Source organism: Melanostigma gelatinosum (assembly GCF_949748355.1).
Source record: "Melanostigma gelatinosum genome assembly, chromosome: 1".
Taxonomy (NCBI): Eukaryota; Metazoa; Chordata; class Actinopteri; order Perciformes; family Zoarcidae; genus Melanostigma; species Melanostigma gelatinosum.
The window spans coordinates 2,077,775-2,099,808 of NC_136634.1; the positions used below are offsets into that span (position 1 = coordinate 2,077,775).

Here is a 22,034-nt window from a genome sequence, read left to right on the forward strand (position 1 = left end):
AGTGAGATCAGTGTGTGAGAGGACGCGATGGCGTCCACGTACCAGGCAGGAGAAGGAGTCGCTCATGCGGTGCTGCAGAGTTTGCTTCTGTAAGATGGTGAAGAGGGCGGCGTGGTCGAAGCGACACGGAGCGGCAGAGATCAGCCCCTCCACGCCCTGACGCTGAGACGGATCCAGACCTGGAGAGGAAACGCAGGAAAGAGCGGAATGAAAACTCGACTTCCAACACTGAATGTTTTAGATGGAGAAACAATTTGCAGGCCCGACCTCCGGTTATGAAATGTTCATGTGTCCACCAGGGGGCGACTCCTCTGGTTGTATAGAAGTCTATAGAAAATGACTCTACTTCTCTCTTGATTTATTACCTCAGTAAACATTGTAAACATGAGTTTATGTCTCAATCTCTAGTTTCAAGTCTTCTTCAATACAGCATGATGTTCATTTAGTACATTATGGTCCATTTAGAGTCACACAGACCATAAAGCAGGGGATGCTTTAGGGCGGGACTACTGTGATTGACAGGTCTCTGCCAGAGACGTACACGTTCCCTCTACGTCACTCCTCCTCAGTCCAGATATGCTCACTTCTGTTCAATGGTTGCAGAAAACAAAGATGTTTGATGTTGTTTTGTCCAGTGAGCGGCTTTAGTAGAAGGATGCACGATGGAAAGATTCAAATAAACCTCTCAGAATGGAGACATCCAGCTCAGCGTGGACTTGTGAAGACGGATGGCGGCACAGATTTCTTTGCATGACGCCGTCAGCTAAAGAGGTGACACATGAATGTGTTCAGATCCTCGATCGTTCACGCCTCCCTTTGAGCTCGGCGGTGAACCGAAGTGTAAACACGACTACATTGGCAGCGCCGGCTCTCGGCACCGCGGTTAATAGTTCCCACCTCGGTTGGCTACGGATCCTCTGTGAAGCTGTCGGCTCTCTCTCAGCTGACACCAAACACTCGCCAACGTGGACGACATGTGAGGAGAAACACTGGAAGTGACTCACGGAGTCGACAGACCGGCCAGCGGGAGAGCAGACGACGAGGTTTGCTGCTATTACTGGACAAATCACTGAAAACAGGAGTCGACCAGTGAGCTGCTGCTCTCACGACGGACCGAACAATCAGACTGAAGCCAACTCAGCATCCTGGAATCAATGTTTATGATGTTTATGATCAAAGAACGATTGACTAATAATCTCTTAATAAGTCCGTTTGAGGATCACTCTCAACCTTTTTGTATCAAAATAATCGAACCTCACAGCTTCTCAAGCATTCAGCCTCACGCCACCGTCTCCATCAACACAAACAGGTCGCTCAGGATGGCGTCATGTGACCTGAGGTGAAACTCCTTTAAAAGGATATTTTGGGCACGTGCTCTGCAGATATTTCTTCATTTGTTCATTAGATTTGTTGTGAATATGAAGATTCTAGACCACCAGACTGACACTTTGAGTTAAAACTCAAGTATTTTGACGCAGTAGTACCGATACTTTGGGTTCTTTTAGCTGAAACGCCCGGAGCAGCAGATGATAACGAGGCTTCGGGGTCAACGACGGAAGAATCGACAGGAAAGAAATGGGAGAAATAAAAGAAGCAGAAGAGGCGCAGAGCAAAACCTGGGTTCATTTCCAGTCCTTTCAGGCCTTCCTGTTAATGGCCCCGCCAAAAGAAAAGCCCACACTCTCCATCCTGCCTTTATCTGGAGGGGGGGGGGGGGGAGAGTACATTTCGGCATGGGAGGTTTCTGAGCGTGACACATGGCCCCACAAAAGACCACGGCTCGCTGAAGAATGCCCGGCGCCGTTTCCACGCCTGCGACGCCAGCGGCCTTGCGCCCGAGACGAACATTAGCGATCGCTTTTTTATCAACGCTGCCATTTTTGTTTTTGTGTGGACGCAGAGAAGCCCGCAAGGTCTCTCAGACATTTGTGTTTGGTTGTTGTCCCCGGCCCCCCCGCCCCCCCCCCCCCCCGCCTCCCTCCCGTCTTTGTCCGAAAGAGAAAAAAAAGACAGCAAAAGTGAAACGTCCACAATCAACTTCCAATCGACGCTCGTCTCCTTGTCTACCCAGTCGTCTTTTCTTTTGACTCTTCCCACTTTCCCGTCACTGCCCCGTGGCCCCCGTGGCCCCCGTGGCCCCCGTGGCCCGCTTTCCCTCTGTCTAATTCCGATGTAGGTCATTTTTACATTCGTTACCTCCAAATCACAAGATTGCCCTTAATCTAATTTGGAGAAAAGGCGGCGAGCGAAGGAGGCGACTCTAAAGAAAACGAGACAAAGAGATATAGATTAGTTCTGATAGTAGGAAGAGGGGGAGGAGGGGGAGTATTGATTGGGAGACAGACAGCGGAGGAGAGATGTTGATTCGTGTCAAGTCCAACTTTCAGCTATTATCTGCAGCGGGGGAGTGTGTGTGTTAAAGGGGGGAGGGTGTGTGTGTGACAGAAATATGGATGGTGTCACTGCTCCTGGCACAGATGGCTGCATCGTTTCCTCACTTTGTATTTGTCAACGTGTTTCTCATCACTGTTTTTGAAGGCTGTTCGAGTCCAACGTGGGAATGGCGGACCCCGCCGCCAACAATGAAGAGTGCCGTGTGGAGAAGTCATTTCAGAATGTAGACGCACTGAATGCATGTTGTTGATAAACGGAGACTACAAAGGAAACGAAGATCTTAAGGACGATAAACTCTCAGGAATAGAAATAAACGTTCATCCCAAGCAGCAAACTCAGATGAGATGCCGGATGGAGATCTGAAGACCAACGACTACACTGTTCTTTTAACAACAGGCCTGTGGTCAAACACCCAGTGTGTTAAAGCGGCATTCTCTCTAGTGTCCACCAGGGGGCGACTCCTCTGGTTGTATAGAAGTCTATAGAAAATGACTCTACTTCTCTCTTGATTTATTCCCTCAGTAAACATTGTAAACATGAGTTTATGTCTCAATCTCTAGTTTCAAGTCTTCTTCAATACAGCATGATGTTCATTTAGTACATTATGGTCCATTTAGAGTCACACAGACCATAAAGCAGGGGATGCTTTAGGGCGGGGCTACACGCTGATTGACAGGTCTCTACTTCGCTCCTCCTCAGTCCAGATACGGTCACTTCCTGTTCACGGGTTGCAAAACTCCAAGATGGCGACGGCCAAAAATCGCCAAATTCTAGGTTTAAAAAAAATATAAAACTGCACCAATGAGGTGACATCACGACGACTTCGTCCACTTCTGATAAACAGTCTACGGACTTAACTTAATTAAGTTGCATTGTGGGTACTGTAGGCGCCGCGTTTTGACCAAGAATGTGTTGAATGAGAAAAGACGGATGTCTCTGGCTCTGCTGCATCACTTCTTTTTTTTCAGGTGTCTTTCTTGAGGCCGACATGTTGCCGTTAAACGGTGGTTTGTATCCGTCTTTGTCTGAGTACCAGATTCATAACATTAGGCTGTTTGAGTGACAGTTGAGGGGTGTGTGTGTGTATGTGTGTGTGTGTGTGTGTGTGTGTGTGTGTGTGTGTGTGGGGTGAGGTGGGAGGGTGGGGGTGCGTTCAATCTCTCCATGTCCATCTCGTCTGGGCTCCATTGGTATCATCACGGCAACAGTCACATCCATGTGACATCCTGTCCGGAGAGGTGGCGGTCGGCCGCTGATGGCAGGTTATTGACGCGGACGAAGAGGAGGAGGAGGAGGAGGAGGAGGAGGAGGAGGAGGAGGAGGAGGAGGGCGTTTCGGTTTCAGGTGCGCCGGCTCGAGAGATGTGACTTGATCTGTCGGAGCGTGGCGGCAGCGCGAGGAGGATGATGTCAGGGCGAGCAGAGACGAAGAGACAAAGATGGAGACAGACATGCCCATCAGTCTCCGTCTGGCTTCACGCAGCGCAAACAGAACTCGTGAGGGAAGTTTGAGATCCGCAGCTGCTTCTGCCGCCGTTCGAGGGCGGCGCTGGAAGTCGGTGGAAGGTTAAGACGAACGGACAGTCGGGACGTCTCTCCTCGGGATCGGCCTCGCTGTCAAACTGACCACCTGCTTCTTCAACAAACAAAAACACAACCGACAGGCGCAAACATGAGTAAACACAAGTGGAGGAGCGAGTCTGGACCCTCAACGGGCCGTCTGCTCGCGCTGGAGTCCGATGATTTCCACTTGTTTGGACTTTCTTTGTGGGTCGTTTGAACGGCCGGCTGCAAGGAAACCAGAAGCGTGACAGGAAGTGATGTCTCCTGGAGCTTCTTCAGCGAAGTCGCACGCGTGCGTTTGTCCTTTTCTTTCGTTTTTCAAAGGCCAGTTGTTGAGATCAGCTCACACCTGGAAACCGCATCACGAAGGTTTTTGTTTCACTTTGTTGTTGTTTTTTCGTCTTCTGTTGCTCTTTGTCTCTTCTTCTTCTGAGCAGTGCTGGTTATTGTTCACGGAAACTAAGACGATGACGAGACGGCACTGATCAACACTAATGAATCCGACAATATCAATGCAACACCGTTGACGAATTAAAGGCCTAAATTGCAGTTTAACATTTTTTTCCCACGATCTCTCTTTATTTCCGTCACCTCTTCTCCTCTCTTCTCCTCTCTTCTCCTCTCCTCCCCTCTCCTCTCCTCACATATTTTTGCAAGATGAAAACTTACGTGAAATAAATTCGATGATTGGTTTTGGTTGAACTGAAATCGACTGAAATGTTAAATATAATCTGATGACTAAAAATACTGAATAAAAAACGGCTGACAAACTGAAGAGAGGAAACCCATTGTGCACAGGAAGTACACTGTGTCTGAGCACAAGTGAGTTTCCGTATTTTGCAGTCACCTGTCTTTATAAGGCCTTAAGTGACCCGTTAAAAATGCATCAAACCACAAGTGCTGCTTATTTAAACGCACACGTCAACTCGTCTACTGATGGAGCTACAAAATAAAAGCATGCGTCGAGGCGAGAACCTTGTGAGACGTCAAGAAGAAGAAGAGATGATCCCAGAACAACAGAAGCTGAGGCTCCTTCAGTAACAGTCAGCAGACTTTACACACACACACACACACACACACACACACACACACACACACACACACACACACACACACACACACACACACACACACACTGAACGAAATGATTCGTGGGTTTGAGGGGAAGACGAGAGAACGAGATCTGTGGACGCAAAGAGGAACGTCAGTTTGGAAAAAGAGGTGAAAGAAGAAGAATCAAGGAAATATTGAATAGAAAACAAGATCAAATAAAAGTGGAAAGTTAAAGGAAGAGTGTGTGCTTCAGACCCTGCTCCTTGTCTGCCTTTCTGGAATAACATTTTTAATCCAAGACTCCACTTTCAGAAGACGGGAAGAAAGACAGGAGAGCGCTCTGGGCTGTGGACGGTGAAAACAACGTACTGATGGGGGACGCTGGTTTCTGGAGTCCCCCTCGGCAGTTGGTGGTCTTGCTCTGCGTGGGAGGGACCGGCTTGTAGGACTGCCCGGTGGCTCGGTACATGGCCTGGACCCACAGCATCCGGTCCTGCTCGTCGTCACACGCAAACATCACCAGGTCGCCCTCCTTCACCGCGTTAAAGAACACCCGGCCGCCCTGCAGGCCTGAGGAGGAGGAGGAGGAAGAACGTATATCATCTTTAATTGTTGTATTGCAGATGATTTGTGGTGAGTGTTTGTGCGTGACAGTAAAAACTGTGTTGATTGTTTTTACTGTCAATTGTCTTAATCAGTGGAGACAATAAAGTTTTATTGTGAAAGTTCTCCTGAGCTGTAAATGAATCTTCCACCTACGATGCTGAATCCGTGTTGCATCTGTTTTTAGTTTTCAATCCGTCACTTTGTTCATCTCGTGCATTCTCAGACGTCTGTAAAGTTTACCAAGAAAGTTCATTCACGTTTGAAGCTCGAAGGATTCAACGGCTTTGGTGTTTCATATATTTCTGTTTCCCTGTAAATCATAAGACCTGAGACCGTGTGTGTGTGTGTGTGTGTGTGTGTGTGTGTGTGTGTGTGTGAGTGTGAGTGTGAGTGTGTGTGTGAGTGTGTGTGAGAGGCTCAGGTGTTCCTCCTCTACCTGGCTGAGGGTCGCAGTAGTCCACCGTGTAGCCCTCCAGCTGCATCAGCTCCTGAGGCTCCGCCTTCTTCTCTCTGTAGCTGCACATGGCGAAGGTGTACTGACTCACCTGCAGGACGGACGGACACACACACAGGGGGCGGGACTTAGTGACGGGTCAACCAACATATCACAGACCAACCCTAACCCTGTTTCAGATACTTTCTCCCTCGTTGACATGAAGAATGCTCGTCTTCAACCAAACAAAGATCTTTTGCAGATTCCTTCATGGATCCAACGCATTGATTGACCTTTTTATCCGTTCTTGTCGAAATGTAATGTTTTCAAACAGTCCGAATGTTCCTGCAGGCATCTTGGTTTGACTGAATGAAGGGAATGTGTGTCACAGCTTTAGGATAAAGGAGACGATGAAGAGACGTGCAGAACATCATTCAAACACAGAAGAGACTCACGCTAAACGTCCTCTCCTGTGAGTCCCTGAGAGGACTCCACACAGAAGAGTGGATTTAAAGGTGCGGCCTCAGAGACCCGGCGTGGTCGCTGAGCGCTCACACAGCTGAGGTGTGAAGGAGGATTTAAAGGAGTCACAACTCAATTAGCTCTGCTTGAGCTGAGCGAGGTGGAGAAACCTTCTGACTCAGAACCTCAAACGGTTTCTTTCATTTCCCAGCAGCCCTTTCTTTGAAACTTTGCAAACATATAAAAAGGAAAAGAAAGTTTTTGGAAAGACGTTTCCGATGAAGGCTTTGATCTGATGCCTCTTAAATACAAACAGACTTCTGTTGAATGACTTCACGTCGTCACAGATCACGTGAGTCCACCTCGTCGGCTTCTTACCTGAACCAGAACAAAATATCTTTTCTTCCAGCGTTTCCAGACTCTCTGTCCCACCGCGTACAGATACCTGAAACACACAACACTTTAAATATAAAAGCGTTTTGTTTGCATCATTATTTCAGTGATGAATGAAGCAGATATTTGGATTTTTGTGAGGATTTGCTGCTTTTTCTCTGTTTTTAAACCATTAACTGACGTTTAAAGACGTCGACTGTGACAGAATTCACTGTTCTGATGACAAACTAGATTAGAAAGGTGGATCAAATGAATAATCAACAGATTCATAATGAATATAAGTGTATTTCAACACTGATCCAAAGAGAACGAGGCATTTAGAGTCCAGATGGAATCTTTCCCTTTTAGATCACGTCTCTCTGTAGTCGTATGTTGAGCACCTATTTAACTTTATATTCTTGATTTAATATCTTTAACATGTAATTATGTTGCTACTTATAGATATGTAAACAGACTGCTATATGTTAACAGACTGCTGCTTGTCTGCGGTGCAGAAACCACAGACCGCGTGTACGAGGTGGACGTCGTCGCTGTGACATCACCGTCTGACGAGTTCGGCATTTTAGCCGTCGCCATCTTGGTTTTTTGAAACTAGAGATTGAGACATAAACTCATGTTTACAATGTTTACTGAGGTAATAAATCAAGAGAGAAGTAGAGTCATTTTCTATAGACTTCTATACAACCAGAGGAGTCGCCCCCTGGTGGACACTAGAGAGAATGCAGCTTTGACACATGAAGCATTGGCTTCACTTTTCAGAACTGGATTTAAATCCCTCTTGTAACTTAACGCCACTCAAATATTGAGTTTCACTGTGAAAGACGTCACAAGACGAACAGGTCGATAGAGAAGCTCTGACCGGAGGATGTAAATCAGAACAATAAAACAACAAAGAATATCATCAATGTATGATTTGAAGGAAGCATTGATCTGCATTTATTTTACTGCCGACACCTTCTAGACTCTCCAGACCTTATGTAGAGACCTCCTGGATCAGGGTCCATCAGGATCCACTTTAAAGCTCCTTGACGTATTCAAATGAATCTTATTTCATCTTGTTTTTTGTGTTAACACGTCGTCAACACATTCATCTCCTCCCCCAATAAAGAGTGGAAGGAGAAAGCAGCGAGAGGGGCCGTGACACGGCCAGCAGCTCATGGAGGGGAGATGGAAGAATGACCAGCGTGGCCCCTCGATCAATGGCTGCTCCCGGGGCCTCCTGCAGGCGCGGGACACGGGAAAACCAATCGATGGGCGAGAACCTCTTCCTTCAGCCCTTCAGGGAGAAGAGGCCCTCCGGTCAAGGCTGCACGTCTGGACGCAGCATCGGGGCATCCTGCGGGTTAAACATGCGGCGTCGCTCGCCGCCACTTGTCTTTCTGTCCGTCCGTCGTCCTGCGAGGACGTTTCAGACTCCGCAGAGCTGATCCGGCACCACAAACACATCTCACTGAGCTGCAGTCACACTCCGAGGGGTCATTTCATCAGAACAAGAGAAACCGAAGGAAAGACTGACTTGAAATAATCATCTGTCAGAAAAGTAAGCGTTTGGTGATTTTCATAAGAATAAAAAACATAATTTAAGAATAAATAAAAAAATGTTTTTATCGTCTTCCAATTATTTCAACAATGTTTTATGTTCCAAGGCTTCAAAAAGTAATTCTGTCTGTTGTGACAATAAAACATTTCACCTGTTTTAGGCTTCTTTTTTTAACTTGAATATTAATTCAAGCTTATCAGTGTGAAAGATTTCGCTTGTTTTAATAAAAGCACGGATCTCTTTCTGCACCCACACTGATGTCAATCATTTGTTTCAGGAGCAGAAGTATTCCACTAAAAAGCTCAAAAGACAGTTTTAGTCTTAATCTCACCGGCACATTTCTTTCTTATTGTTTTAGGAGAATATGTAATATTTGAGGAGTCATTTGCTTTTACATAAATGAAGTTCTCTCTTTAATTAGTGAAGTTTTTTGGTCAAAGAATCTGTAACTTGTGTCCCTTCCTCCCAACTCTTGAAGCAAACCTACATTAACGCGGCTGTGTTACATTTCCATAAAAGATGATGACGCACGATAATGAGGAATCATAAAGGCTGCGCGTCCGTCACGTTCAGCAGAAGCAGAAGAGAAACACAGATCTGAAAGGTGAAGTATTTGATGACGACATCAATGAAGCGCTCCGCGTTCTCATCGCTGCTCGCGTTCGACACGTGAAACATTTCTTTCAGAAGAAAACATCAAATGACCCCAAACCTTTGTTCACTTATTTTTTCACGCCGAAGGTAAAATATCGTCCGTCGGCCTTTTAAAGGATTCACGACTTTCACGTGAAAACTATTTAGAAAACATTTTCCCTTTTCTCTCCTCTGAGCAGCAAACATTCCTCCGTTCAGTTTGCTGTTCTTGGAAGATGTGGTTTTTATGTATTTCCTCGTGAGGAATGTGACCCCGTGTGCCCTGCGTGGGTCGAAGCCTCACAGTGAAAACAGCATCAGACGAGCTGAAGAGGAAAGCGTTGAGCAGCAGCATCTCAGAGTCTCGTGAATCAGGTTCAAGCGTTTCAACGCAGCCGGACTCACGCTGACCCCTTGTGGACGCAGCGGAGAACTGCACCTCATCTGTTTCCTTCCTCTTGTGTTCTCAAAGGAAAACCGAGAAGGACACGAGAGTTTGTCCATCCTCAATTCCTTTCCTCGCCTCCTCTCCTCACGTCCAGAAACAACTACAAGGCTGAGAAAAATCCCAAAATCCATTTGGCAAACTTATGAAATCTTCTGGGGAATAAGTAAGAACACAGAAACAATAATAATTGTTGTTTTCCATCTCATCTGGCTTAAATAACCCACTTTCTTCTTCTTCTTCTTCTTCTTCCTCCAAAAAAAGAATCAGTCTTCTCTGTTAAAGGAGCAAAACTATGGAACTGTCCACCAACTGAGTTGAAAATGCAACAAAATTGTCATGTTTTTAATAGAGGTATTAAATCATGGGTATGTATTTGTGGATATATATTTTTCTTTTATTTTCTATTTTAACTTCTTTATTTTCTATTTTAACTTCTTTATTTTCTATTTTAACTTCTTTATTTTCTATTTTAACTTCTTTATTTTCTATTTTAACTTCTTTATTTTCTATTTTAACTTCTTTATTTTCTATTTTAACTTCTTTATTTTCTATTTTAACTTCTTTATTTTCTATTTTAACTTCTTTATTTTCTATTTTAACTTCTTTATTTTCTATTTTAACTTCTTTATTTTCTATTTTAACTTCTTTATTTTCTATTTTAACTTCTTTATTTTCTATTTTAACTTCTTTATTTTCTATTTTAACTTCTTTATTTTCCATTTTAACTTCTTTATTTTCTATTTTAACTTCTTTATTTTCTATTTTAACTTCTTTAAAAAAGCCTCCAGTGGACAGGTGTTGTAAATTAGCATTTGGCTACAAACACTGAACACAGTGCATCTGGGCTTTGTGCATACGTGTATGTTACAATTCGAATGCTACTGTGATGTCCATATCAAATAAAACAAACAGAACAGAACATAAATTCGACTTGTATTCAATCTGACAGTGTGTATTTATCGGGGTATGTCTCTCTGATTCTGTACTTTTATTTTCCTAAAAGTGAAACTTTGATGGAACTCGTGTAAATGTTCTCACATCTCAGTTTGTACGTCCTCGATTCCTTTCCTCGTCTCCTCTCCTCGCTAGGAGCAACAAGTACTAGAATGTGATTTTGTTTTTGTAGACGAATACATTGTGACGTGATTATTCATCATCTTGTAATAAAATGTTTACATTGTTGAAACTATTGTGTTTTATCACCTTCCATGATGTAAAGAACTGTGTCACACTGGACGTGTGAGCTAAAGCTCCTTTAAGCATCAGTTGATGATCTCATCTCTCTTATTCTTTACCAACATCACGAGTGAGTTCCTGAACAGGAACCTGGAGAAGACTGCAGATGAAATGAACAGAAACATTTCACGTCTGTGGGTTTGAACAGAAGGTTCTGCTTCCATCTTGTGACACAAAGTAAGAACTGCACAAAGAACACTGCTACTAAATATGATGCAGCAACAAAAAACAGGCACAACGATTCAGTGATTCATATTTTGTTTTCATAAAACTTAAATCTTGAAGTAACAACAAGTGAACCTGTTGTTTTTGTCTGATTTAAGGATTTCTGGCCAAACTGCATAAGTTACAGGAAGAAATGCACAAATATGTTGTTCGTCAATAAAAATATAAAAAATGTTTTCATTTGATATGGTTTTTAATTATTCGTTATCTGCAATTGCTACAATTAGCAAACGTTACTGTTGATGCGATGACATCGTTAAGTCCCCGAACTAACCGGTCTGATCCTGAGTCACAGCTGGATCACTCAATCAAAACTCAGAGTTAAAACCAGAACATCTGTTACCCATCTTTCATAAATAAACTGACTTTTAATAACAGCTGTCAAACTATCACGAGCTCATCAATAAAGAGCATCATTGATGACGGAGTAACAGGATGTTCAGACACAGAGTCCACTGATCATGTGATCACATCTTCAGAGTGCTTCCTGTAGTTAACCAGCAGAGGGAGCTGTCACTCTGATTATCAAGACCCTGTAGAGGACCAGACCCAGTAGAGGACCAGACCCTGTAGAGAACAAGACCCAGTAGAGGACCAGCCCAAGTAGAGGACCAGACCCTGTAGGGGACCAGACCAAGTAGAGGACCAGACCCTGTAGGGGACCAGACCCTGTAGGGGACCAGACCCAGTAGAGGACCAGACCCGGGTGTAGACTCACCCGCTGTGCTTCATGTTGGGGGGTTTGTCCATGCGGACCGCCAGCTTGATCTTCAGCTCTGTGTCCTGGCTGTTCTTGGGGACCACCATCCGGTGGAACTCGGCCTGCTTCGGTCTGTTCGTGGTGGGATTCATGACCACCTGAGGGGGGGGGGGGGGGGGGGGTCACAGAGGAGGGCAGGGATTGGTCAGCAAGCGGGTCCTTCTGTAAACGCTGTTTGATTGGCAACACAGTCAACTTCTGTCTTCTCTAAACGATGACAGCACGAGCGAGCGAGCAGACGGCTGCAGCGCTGCTCTGCTCGTACTTGTTTGCATGTATTGAAGGTCGTGTTTGTGTCAGACTGTTCAGCTTCAGGGATACTTTAGAGACAAGCTGTCGTCATCTGCTTAAAGTCGCATGAGGCTGCGTGATACTGAGCTGCAAGTTGTTGCATATTATACAGAGACATCAAACATTCATCATGTTTATCCATTCAACTTTATTTATTGTTATTGGGAGCGTACACATTTAAATTCTTTAATGTATTAAATAGACCTGACTCAGGTCATAAGTCAATAAATAATGTGTGTGTGTGTGTTGTGTCTGCAGGTTGTGTGTGTGTTGTTGTGTCTGCAGGTTGTGTGTGTGTGTGTGTGTGTTGTGTCTGCAGGTTGTGTGTGTGTTGTGTCTGCAGGTTGTGTGTGTGTTGTGTCTGCAGGTTGTGTGTGTGTTGTGTCTGCAGGTTGTGTGTGTGTTGTGTCTGCAGGTTGTGTGTGTGTGTGTGTGTGTTGTGTCTGCAGGTTGTGTGTGTGTGTGTGTGTTGTGTCTGCAGGTTGTGTGTGTGTGTGTGTTGTGTCTGCAGGTTGTGTGTGTGTGTGTGTTGTGTCTGCAGGTTGTGTGTGTGTGTTGTGTCTGCAGGTTGTGTGTGTGTGTGTGTTGTGTCTGCAGGTTGTGTGTGTGTTGTGTCTGCAGGTTGTGTGTGTGTGTGTTGTGTCTGCAGGTTGTGTGTGTGTGTGTGTTGTGTCTGCAGGTTGTGTGTGTGTTGTGTCTGCAGGTTGTGTGTGTGTGTGTTGTGTCTGCAGGTTGTGTGTGTTGTGTCTGCAGGTTGTGTGTGTGTTGTGTCTGCAGGTTGTGTGTGTGTGTGTTGTGTCTGCAGGTTGTGTGTGTGTGTGTTGTGTCTGCAGGTTGTGTGTGTGTGTGTTGTGTCTGCAGGTTGTGTGTGTTGTGTCTGCAGGTTGTGTGTGTGTGTGTGTTGTGTCTGCAGGTTGTGTGTGTGTGTGTGTTGTGTCTGCAGGTTGTGTGTGTGTGTGTGTTGTGTCTGCAGGTTGTGTGTGTGTGTGTGTTGTGTCTGCAGGTTGTGTGTGTGTGTTGTGTCTGCAGGTTGTGTGTGTGTGTGTGTTGTGTCTGCAGGTTGTGTGTGTGTGTGTTGTGTCTGCAGGTTGTGTGTGTGTGTGTTGTGTCTGCAGGTTGTGTGTGTGTTGTGTTGTGTCTGCAGGTTGTGTGTGTGTGTGTTGTGTCTGCAGGTTGTGTGTGTGTTGTGTCTGCAGGTTGTGTGTGTGTGTGTTGTGTCTGCAGGTTGTGTGTGTGTGTGTGTGTTGTGTCTGCAGGTTGTGTGTGTTGTGTCTGCAGGTTGTGTGTGTGTGTTGTGTCTGCAGGTTGTGTCTGCAGGTTGTGTGTTGTCGTGTGTAGTTGTGTGTGTGTGTGTTGTGTCTGCAGGTTGTGTGTGTTGTGTCTGCAGGTTGTGTGTAGTCGTGTGTAGTTGTGTGTGTGTGTCTCGTGTGTGTGTGTCGTAGTGGATCTGGACTCACCCGGCCCAGCTCCTTGTCCTCCAGAGCCAGGACCCCGGTGCTCTCGGTGAACAGCTTCACTTTGACCGAGGGCAGCGGGTGAGCGGTGGTGAAGTCCCCCTGAGTCCCCCACCTGAAACACACAAGCATCCGAGCGCTCATCCATCGTGTGCGTCGTGGTTACATTTTATATTTATAGTTATGAATCATCCTTTCTGTGGAGTCAGAAGCTGTAACTCTTTAGTCCTGAGAGGCAAAAGAAGAGCATTTTAAATCTGATTTAAACTGTTTTGATTCATGTGTTTATGACATAACAACAGGTAACAAATGTAAAAAAACAACGAATAAAGTTTATTCAAACAAGACAACCATGTTGACAGAAGCCATGAAGGCAGCTTTGTTAAGATTCTTCTATGAACGTAAAGTAAGACGAAGAATAAATCTGCAGGTGTGCGACAGACTTCAGGACCAGAGGACCAGAGGCCCAGAGGACCAGAGGACCAGAGGACCAGAGGACCAGAGGCAGTAAACCGTCCCATCAGTGTCAACAATCACTTCATCTCACTGAGGCTCTAATGGAGCAGAGCGACGCTTCTGCTCACGATGACCATCACACCCAAGGACACGCTCCCATGCCTCCATGTCGGAGCTGTCATTGTGTGTGTGTGTGTGTGTGTGTGCTGCACAAATGACAAGTGACCTCTTCACAAAGCTGAACTCCGTATTCACTTTTCCCCAGTTTCCAAGGCAACATTGCACCAAAAGGTACACACACACACACACAGCGTGTTTTAAGTGATGGCAGACCTCAGATCTGTGAGACAGACAGGATGACCTCATGTTGTCACTGACCTGAGGGAACCGTTTCAATGTAACACGACGCCGGCTGTTACGACGCTTTGTTCATGGACCTCGAGCATTAAAAGCTGACGGAACATGAATCATCTTCACAGCATTTCCATTGGTTGTGCTTCTTCTCACAGCGTGTTCATAATAGTCACGTGTTTAACCATGTTAGCAGTTCATTCAGTAAATGATGGTCCACTTATTAAGAACACGCTTTTCATTCCCTCCGGTGGGCTCTGTAGCTCTGTGGTTCTGTAGCTCTGTGGTTCTGTGGTTCTGTGGTTCTGTGGTTCTGTAGCTCTGTAGCTCTGTAGCTCTGTGGTTCTGTAGCTCTGTGGTTCTGTGGTTCTGTAGCTCTGTGGCTCTGTGGTTCTATAGCTCTGTAGCTCTGTGGCTCTGTGGTTCTGTAGCTCTGTAGCTCTGTGGCTCTGTGGCTCTGTAGCTCTGTAGCTCTGTGGCTCTGTGGTTCTGTGGTTCTGTAGCTCTGTGGCTCTGTGGTTCTATAGCTCTGTGGTTCTGTAGCTCTGTGGTTCTGTAGCTCTGTAGCTCTGTGGCTCTGTGGCTCTGTAGCTCTGTAGCTCTGTGGCTCTGTGGTTCTGTGGCTCTGTGGTTCTGTGGTTCTGTAGCTCTGTGGCTCTGTGGTTCTGTAGCTCTGTGGCTCTGTGGCTCTGTGGTTCTATAGCTCTGTAGCTCTGTGGTTCTGTAGCTCTGTGGCTCTGTGGCTCTGTGGTTCTGTAGCTCTGTAGCTCTGTGGTTCTGTAGCTCTGTGGCTCTGTGGTTCTGTAGCTCTGTAGCTCTGTGGTTCTGTAGCTCTGTGGTTCTGTGGTTCTGTGGCTCTGTGGCTCTGTGGTTCTGTGGCTCTGTGATTCTGTGGCTCTGTGGTTCTGTGGTTCTGTGGTTCTGTGGTTCTGTGGCTCTGTGGTTCTGTGGCTCTGTGGTTCTGTGGCTCTGTGATTCTGTGGTTCTTTGGTTCTGTGGTTCTTTGGTTCTGTGGCTCTGTGGCTCTGTGGTTCTGTTGCTCTGTGGTTCTGTTGCTCTGTGGCTCTGTGGTTCTGTGGTTCTGCGGCTCTGCGATTCTGCGGCTCTGTGGCTCTGTGGTTCTGCTGCTCTGTGGCTCTGTGGTTCTGTTGCTCTGTGGTTCTGTTGCTCTGTGGCTCTGTGGTTCTGTGGTTCTGCGGCTCTGCGATTCTGCGGCTCTGCGGTTCTGTGGCTCTGTGGCTCTGTGGTTCTGCTGCTCTGTGGTTCTGTGGCTCTGTGGTTCTGTGGCTCTGTGGCTCTGCGGTTCTGTGGCTCTGTGGTTCTGTGGTTCTGTGGCTCTGTGGTTCTGCTGCTCTGTGGTTCTGTGGTTCTGTGGCTCTGCGGTTCTGTGGTTCTGTGGCTCTGAGGGTGAACCCGTCGTACTTCATGTCAATCGCTCGTCTTCGTGTTGATTCTCTGCTTCATCGTCGGCTGCTGTTCCTCTCAGAGGCTCATTGGTTGCTGATGTATGAAATTGTGTTTTTTTCGTTTCAACGCGTTGACGATCTAAACCCTGAGGGCGACGTCTGAAGGCGACGCCCACCTGAGCTCTACGCTCTCTGGAAGAAGGTGAACGCGCTTTGAGCGTGAAGCCCTGCAGCGAGTGAAACAGGAGGAGAATCAACACAAACAAAGTGAAGCGGTTTCATTCATAAACCTCCGTGCGTCTCTGCGTGAGCGTGACCATCAGGAGCGTACGTGATCAGTGACAAACACGAGGAGTCTGACTCATTAAGCTGCTGTAATAAAGAGGTCCTCTGTGATTAAACACGCGGTGTAATCACAGACAATCAGCAGGTCCGTGTCACCGCAGTCAGCCGCGGGTTAATTACAGCACGCAGGAGGAGCAGCCACAAGTTTGATCACTTTAATATCTGAAGCCCAGAAGCCGAGTGCAGGATTGAAAAGCATGTTTTCTTTAAACAATCGCCAAAATCACGGCGTTTATCAGACGCTGTACAAACGGTCATACGAGTCAGATCTTCATCTTTACGGCGCTCCTCAAACAACGGTGTGTGTGTGTGTGTGTGTGACCCCCCCCCCCTGTGTGGGTCTGTCTGTACTGAGACAGCGTGAATGGAGCAGGAGGAAGTAGAACTCACTGAGGTCTGGAGGCTTCAGCTTGGTCCGTCTGCAGCTTTTCTCCTCCCTCCACCTCCATGGTGCAGTAAACGACCCGGTTCGGAGCCACGGACTTCAGACCCTGGACCTCCACGATCACAATCTGAAGACAGAGCGTCAAAACACGACACGTCTCCTCAGAGTTCTTTCACTCTTCGACACTAAAGAGCAGCAGAAAACTGGGAAAATCACTATTTTACAGAAAACAAGACATCTTTCAATGTGGTTTGTCGGATGTGGACTCATTTGAAGTCATAAACCGATAAACCTCATGTTCTCTATCAATGAACTTCCTCATGTAACCAATCAGTGAGCTGCACGTCCTCGTCCACAGACCTCCAGAGTAAAAGACAGCACCACGTCAGACTTGGACAGGACGTCTCCCTCGTCTCCCATGTCCAGGAAGGAGTTGTTGATGGAGGAGCGTTTGAGCTTCTGCTTGAAGTCCGGCCCTCCTTTGGAGACCGGCAGACTCTCCAGGTTGGCCATGAGCAGGTTGACCGACGAACGCAGCTCCTCCACGTAGAGGGGCTCCATGTCGGCGGAGACGAACTTCGGGTGTCTCCTCTCCTGCGGGGACAAAAAGAAGCCGCGGTCTTGGTTCATCATCAACACGTTTACTTCACGTCCAATTCTTCCACCGGCTGTTGGACGTTTTTGGCAGTTGAGCGAGATGTTCATCTCTCACCCTGGAAATCTTCTCGGCCAGCTGTAACCTTCCGTCCAGCTCTCTGCGGATCTGAGCCGCCTGCTCGTCCACGTTGTCCAGCTGAGAGAGAAAACAAACACAAAGAGTCACATCAGGCAGCCAATCAGAGAGCTGCACGATCAATAAACCAATCAGAGGGTGAAGGACAGACACTCAAAGGAGGCTCAGTTGTGCATCGATGAACCATTTAGCAGCTCAGCTGGTAATAGACGTCGGCAATGAGCCAATCAGGAGCGAGGGTCTGAGAGTAGCAGGTCAAGGACTTCGTCATATCTCTCTCGACCAATCAGAGACGAGACGTTCACTCCGTTAGTTTTGAGGGTAAAGCTGCAGGTTGTTGAGCTGCAGTTCCTCTGCTGTCCACCAGGTGCTGCTCACAGATCAGCTGCATTGAAACACGCCTCACTTGGTTCATTCCACCTCATCCACCGAGTGCGTTCGGATGGGAAGATATCAGGACACGATTTACATGTTACAAGCTTTTAAACATACAAATATTATTTCAAAAGATTATCAAATAAAGAGGAGACACTTCTCGTGAACAGGGTGAAACAACAATCACTCACAGATATCACCATGAAACGTCCCCGGATAATCACTTACATTATTCTCACATTACAGCTTTTCTAATGATGTAGTTTTAAATATGTAAATGAGGCATTATCTTATCTAATCGGTGCTCATTTGCATATACACCCAGAACAGAAGTCTGAGCGTTGGATGAAGTTCACAATGATTGTTTCACTTTGTTGACATGTTAGAGAGATACATATTGAGGGGGAGTTTTGGATATGTCGTTGCATCGCTTCATGAATACTGTCAACAGCCATACAAAAACATGTTCTGCATGTTTTTAGTGATACAATGTTTTACAAATCAAACTATGAACAAAACATAATGAAGTGGAGATTTGTGGATCTTTAAAGGAGACGCACTTTCAGGCTCTGAAATATTGTTTTTGGGGTTTTCTGCTGGAACATGTTTGGATGCTTTAATGTTCAAACAGCTGTCTGAGTGGAGCACACGAAGCAGAGTTGTAAATAAAACCGATGATCTGTTTATCTTCAAAATAAATAAGTTTAAATCGGATTTGTGTATTTGGAGAATCTTGACACCTCGAGGACAGGAGTCCGGGATCGAACACTCTAGTGTCCACCAGGGGGCGACTCCTCTGGTTGTATAGAAGTCTATAGAAAATGACTCTACTTCTCTCTTGATTTATTACCTCAGTAAACATTGTAAACATGAGTTTATGTCTCAATCTCTAGTTTCAAGTCTTCTTCAATACAGCATGATGTTCATTTAGTACATGATGGTTCATTCAACAAGTCGTCGGTTGAACTCGACGTCAGCGAGACTCAGAGAGATGAAAGCAGAGTGAAAACTGAACGAGGTTTTGCTCACTGGGCAGAAAACAAGCTCCTCGTTTCACAAATCCGTGATGAGCCGAGGCGTCTACAGTAACAAGCAGAGATAAAAAAGGCTCCGATGGAAACGGGCCCGAAGACACAGAGACAAGTGGAACCTTCAGAGCCGATAACGCAGAAAGAGATAAGCCGTTTCATTTGAGCCCAGAATCAGTTCGCGTCTCATTCACAGAGAAGGGAAAGTTCCTTTCGTCACGCCGAGGAGCGACGCAGAGCTGCAGCTGGAGGAGAGAAAGAAAAGATGCTGAGTAGCCACTTCTGAAGTCAGAAATCAAAGTGAGCCACAGAGAGGATCACATGAGACGCTCTGCTGGCAAACCAACAGGCTGAAGCCTTCCTCCGGTCACCTCACTGAAGGGTTCTTTGACTTTATACATCAGGAATATCATTAAGAGTGAGTCAGTATGATGAACAACACACAATACAGGAGATGAAAGAAATGATTGTCTTAAAATGATCTTTGCTGCACAAATAATCTGATATGAATCGCAGTCACTGTGATTGTGACATTTAAAGTGCGTGCTCCACTCTGTTGAACAAAAGCGATCGAAGGGCTCTGTACAGCAGGGCTGATGGGAACGTCATGGAAGTATTGGACAAAGTGATGCTGTGACCCGACGACGGCGCTACGGGAAAGTTAAAGTCACCAAAGTTATCCGAATCCATCCTCAGGGGAGCATGAATGTCTGCAGTGAGTTTAATCACAGTCCATCCAGTAGTTGTTGAGATATTTCAGTCTCGGTTGATCGACTGACGGACCAGCAGAGACAATACAAACTGTCACCATCATGACTCAATGACCTGCGTTTGCTTTTAACACTCGCTTTTGTTCTCAGCAGTTTAGCGTCAGAGAGCAACAAAAAAAGTAGTTGTTCAATAATTAATTTGTCAGTTTAATAAATGAACATCGTCGCTGTCACCACTTCCTGTCAGGGCTGACGTCCGCCTGCACTGATTGCTGAGCGATGGAGATTCGTTCACGGGTGATTTGACAGGTTTTGTTTCTGTTTCAGAAAGCCGGCGGAGCGGATCCAGAGACGCCCAGAGCGGAGAAACAACACGTTCAGTGCAGTCGTTACGGCTCATCACTGAGTCCTAATTAACTCAACACTGTGAGGAAGAAAGAGGAATTCATTACCAGGTCAAACCAACGTGCACACATCTGATATACTTTGAAAATGCATGTTTTTATTGTTCTTCTACGTGTTTATCTCCTGCAGCGCAGCATCGTGTTGCTGGAGGTCAACATGTGTTTATGCTCAAACATTAATATGTTTGTTTCTCATTCAAAACGGGAACAAAGACAAACTTTGGTGACGTCATGAAGCAGCGTGCATCATGGGAGTTGTTGTCTTCATTGCAGTCAGTTGGAAGTTTGTACTGCAGAGGTTTCCTCCTCCTCAAAACAAACGGACCCGCTGATTAAAGGGCCAGCGTGGAGCAACAATAAGTATGTTTTACTTTTTATATAATCACTTTCATCAGCCGCCATGTTTCTACAGTCGCCCAGAACGGAGAAACTAAACCCCGACTGACATTTACAGGACATCGTTCTCTACACGCTGGGCACACGAGAGAAGTTTCAGTTGGCTGCAATCTGCAACCTCGCCACTAGATGTCGCCAAATCGTACACACTTGACTGTCATAACTGGTCAAACGCAGCTCGTTTCTCTGAAAACTGAACATCCAGACGTCCGATGACTAAAATCCTTCTAACCGGTGAAGATGGAGTAAAAACTGACCAATGAAAAGCCACCGACAGGCGACCGAATGAAACACGCCGAACTGATTTGTCTGGTTTAAAAATGATTGGAAACATAAATTCACAACTCGACAATAAATACGACATAGGTCCAGTGTTTTTTGCAAATTGTCTTGCAGATGATTACATTACTGAGAGCTACAGTAGCGTTAGCTCCATGAATCTTATGAACTGATGTTTGTCAGACACCTTCTTTGCTCTTCACGCTTTCCACATTCCAAATGTCTTCCGACAGACAGATGAGGCTGAATAAAGGCTGAGTGAGCGTGAGCTGACCTCTCGATGCGCCACCATAATGAGAGGGTCACCACGAGACGCTTCCTCTGGGCTCGTGTGCTCGTGCAGTCCGTCCGTCAGCGCCGTGATTAACTTCTGGGCAGAGACGCTGCCGCTGCTCGCCGTTACTCTGCCGACCGGTTAATTACGGTCAGATCTAATTAACTGTGCTCATCAAACACACAGAGCTCCATCAACCACATGACGAAATAACACAAATATAACATCCTGCGTGCAAAGAAGCAAAGAATAAATGATTGAAATCTAGTTCAAAGCTCCATTCCTGCATTCAACAGAAAAACAAAGTGTTGGTTCAGAGAAGAGAAGCCGGTCAGTCTCACGGAGGAGGCTCATCTCATTCAGTGTCAGCTTTACCGACGGAGAATAATGCGTCGCAATTCTTAGTTTGGCTGCAAGTACCAAAATGGACGCACGCACACACACACACACACACGCACCATGACTTCTCCCGGACTTGGTCTTTGTTTGCAGCCTTTCTAATTCTGCCTCTCAGAGCATTTCTATGACAACCGGCCTTCATGCGACTCCGTTCATGTTCGGCAACGTGTCGTCATGTCAGAAGACACATGGAGGAGTGTGTTGGGTTAGCAACACAACGCACTCCGATCATGTGAGAGTTCTTACTCGGCATTGAAGGGCAGACAGCGGTGGTGCTTCTGTAAACCCACTGAGCTGCCGGACAGGACCCGGACCCTCGAGGTCTTCGGACCCCCGGCTCAAAACACTTTCTTCTGTGCATGGAACCTTTGGAGAATGACACAGACATGTTTTTACCTGCAACCAATTTATTTTGGTGAGCGTCTGCAGCCCGTTACAACTTTAATCACAAACTACGTGCGCGGCTCAAATCAAAGCCCTGAGAGCAAATGCAAAGAGAACTTTGGTGAAATCAAATCTGCAAGAGGGGACACGGTTTGATTAAAGGTCTGTTCAACATATAAAACAACATTTCAATTCCTTTGGAAGGATTTGAAATCGCCGACATTAGTGGATTTACTTAAAACCACAGACTGCATGTAAGAAGTGGCCGTAGTCATCTTGATGTCACCCATCGGTTGGTGGGCCGACGTTTTGAAGCCTCGAGTTCACCGATTTTGAAATGCTTAGAACATGAACTAAGGACGGACAAAACAAATATTGTATATTATTTAAACAATCCAGTGATTCTGGAGGTTTTGTGACTTTAGTTTTTGATGCTAATAAATGAATATTCATTGATAAAAACAGGGAATACAAACAGATGAACGTTGTGCTCAATACACTGGTGAATATTAAAGGACCGAAGCGAGTTCCTTTATGATGAATGTACAAACGTCCGTACGGAGCTCATTCACTGCGGATCAGCAATGAATGAGTGTCTTTCACACCAACACAAACAGCG

General features: G+C 46.0%; 1 protein-coding gene across 3 annotated transcripts in view; it reads right to left on the reverse strand.

Moving 5' to 3' along the window:
• cadps2 (Ca++-dependent secretion activator 2) overlaps nucleotides 1-22,034 on the reverse strand; it is a 93,704-nt gene that overhangs the window by 66,453 nt on the left and 5,217 nt on the right. For all 3 annotated transcript variants that reach the window (XM_079275309.1, XM_079275308.1, XM_079275307.1), the window contains exons 2-10: nucleotides 17,146-17,226; nucleotides 16,794-17,027; nucleotides 16,439-16,560; nucleotides 13,494-13,605; nucleotides 11,704-11,843; nucleotides 6,889-6,955; nucleotides 6,052-6,160; nucleotides 5,379-5,579; nucleotides 43-179 (exon numbers count right to left, since the gene is read on the reverse strand). In XM_079275309.1, coding sequence (XP_079131435.1) covers nucleotides 43-179; nucleotides 5,379-5,579; nucleotides 6,052-6,160; nucleotides 6,889-6,955; nucleotides 11,704-11,843; nucleotides 13,494-13,605; nucleotides 16,439-16,560; nucleotides 16,794-17,027; nucleotides 17,146-17,226 — 1,203 coding nt within the window. The remainder of the gene's footprint in view (nucleotides 1-42; nucleotides 180-5,378; nucleotides 5,580-6,051; nucleotides 6,161-6,888; nucleotides 6,956-11,703; nucleotides 11,844-13,493; nucleotides 13,606-16,438; nucleotides 16,561-16,793; nucleotides 17,028-17,145; nucleotides 17,227-22,034) is intronic.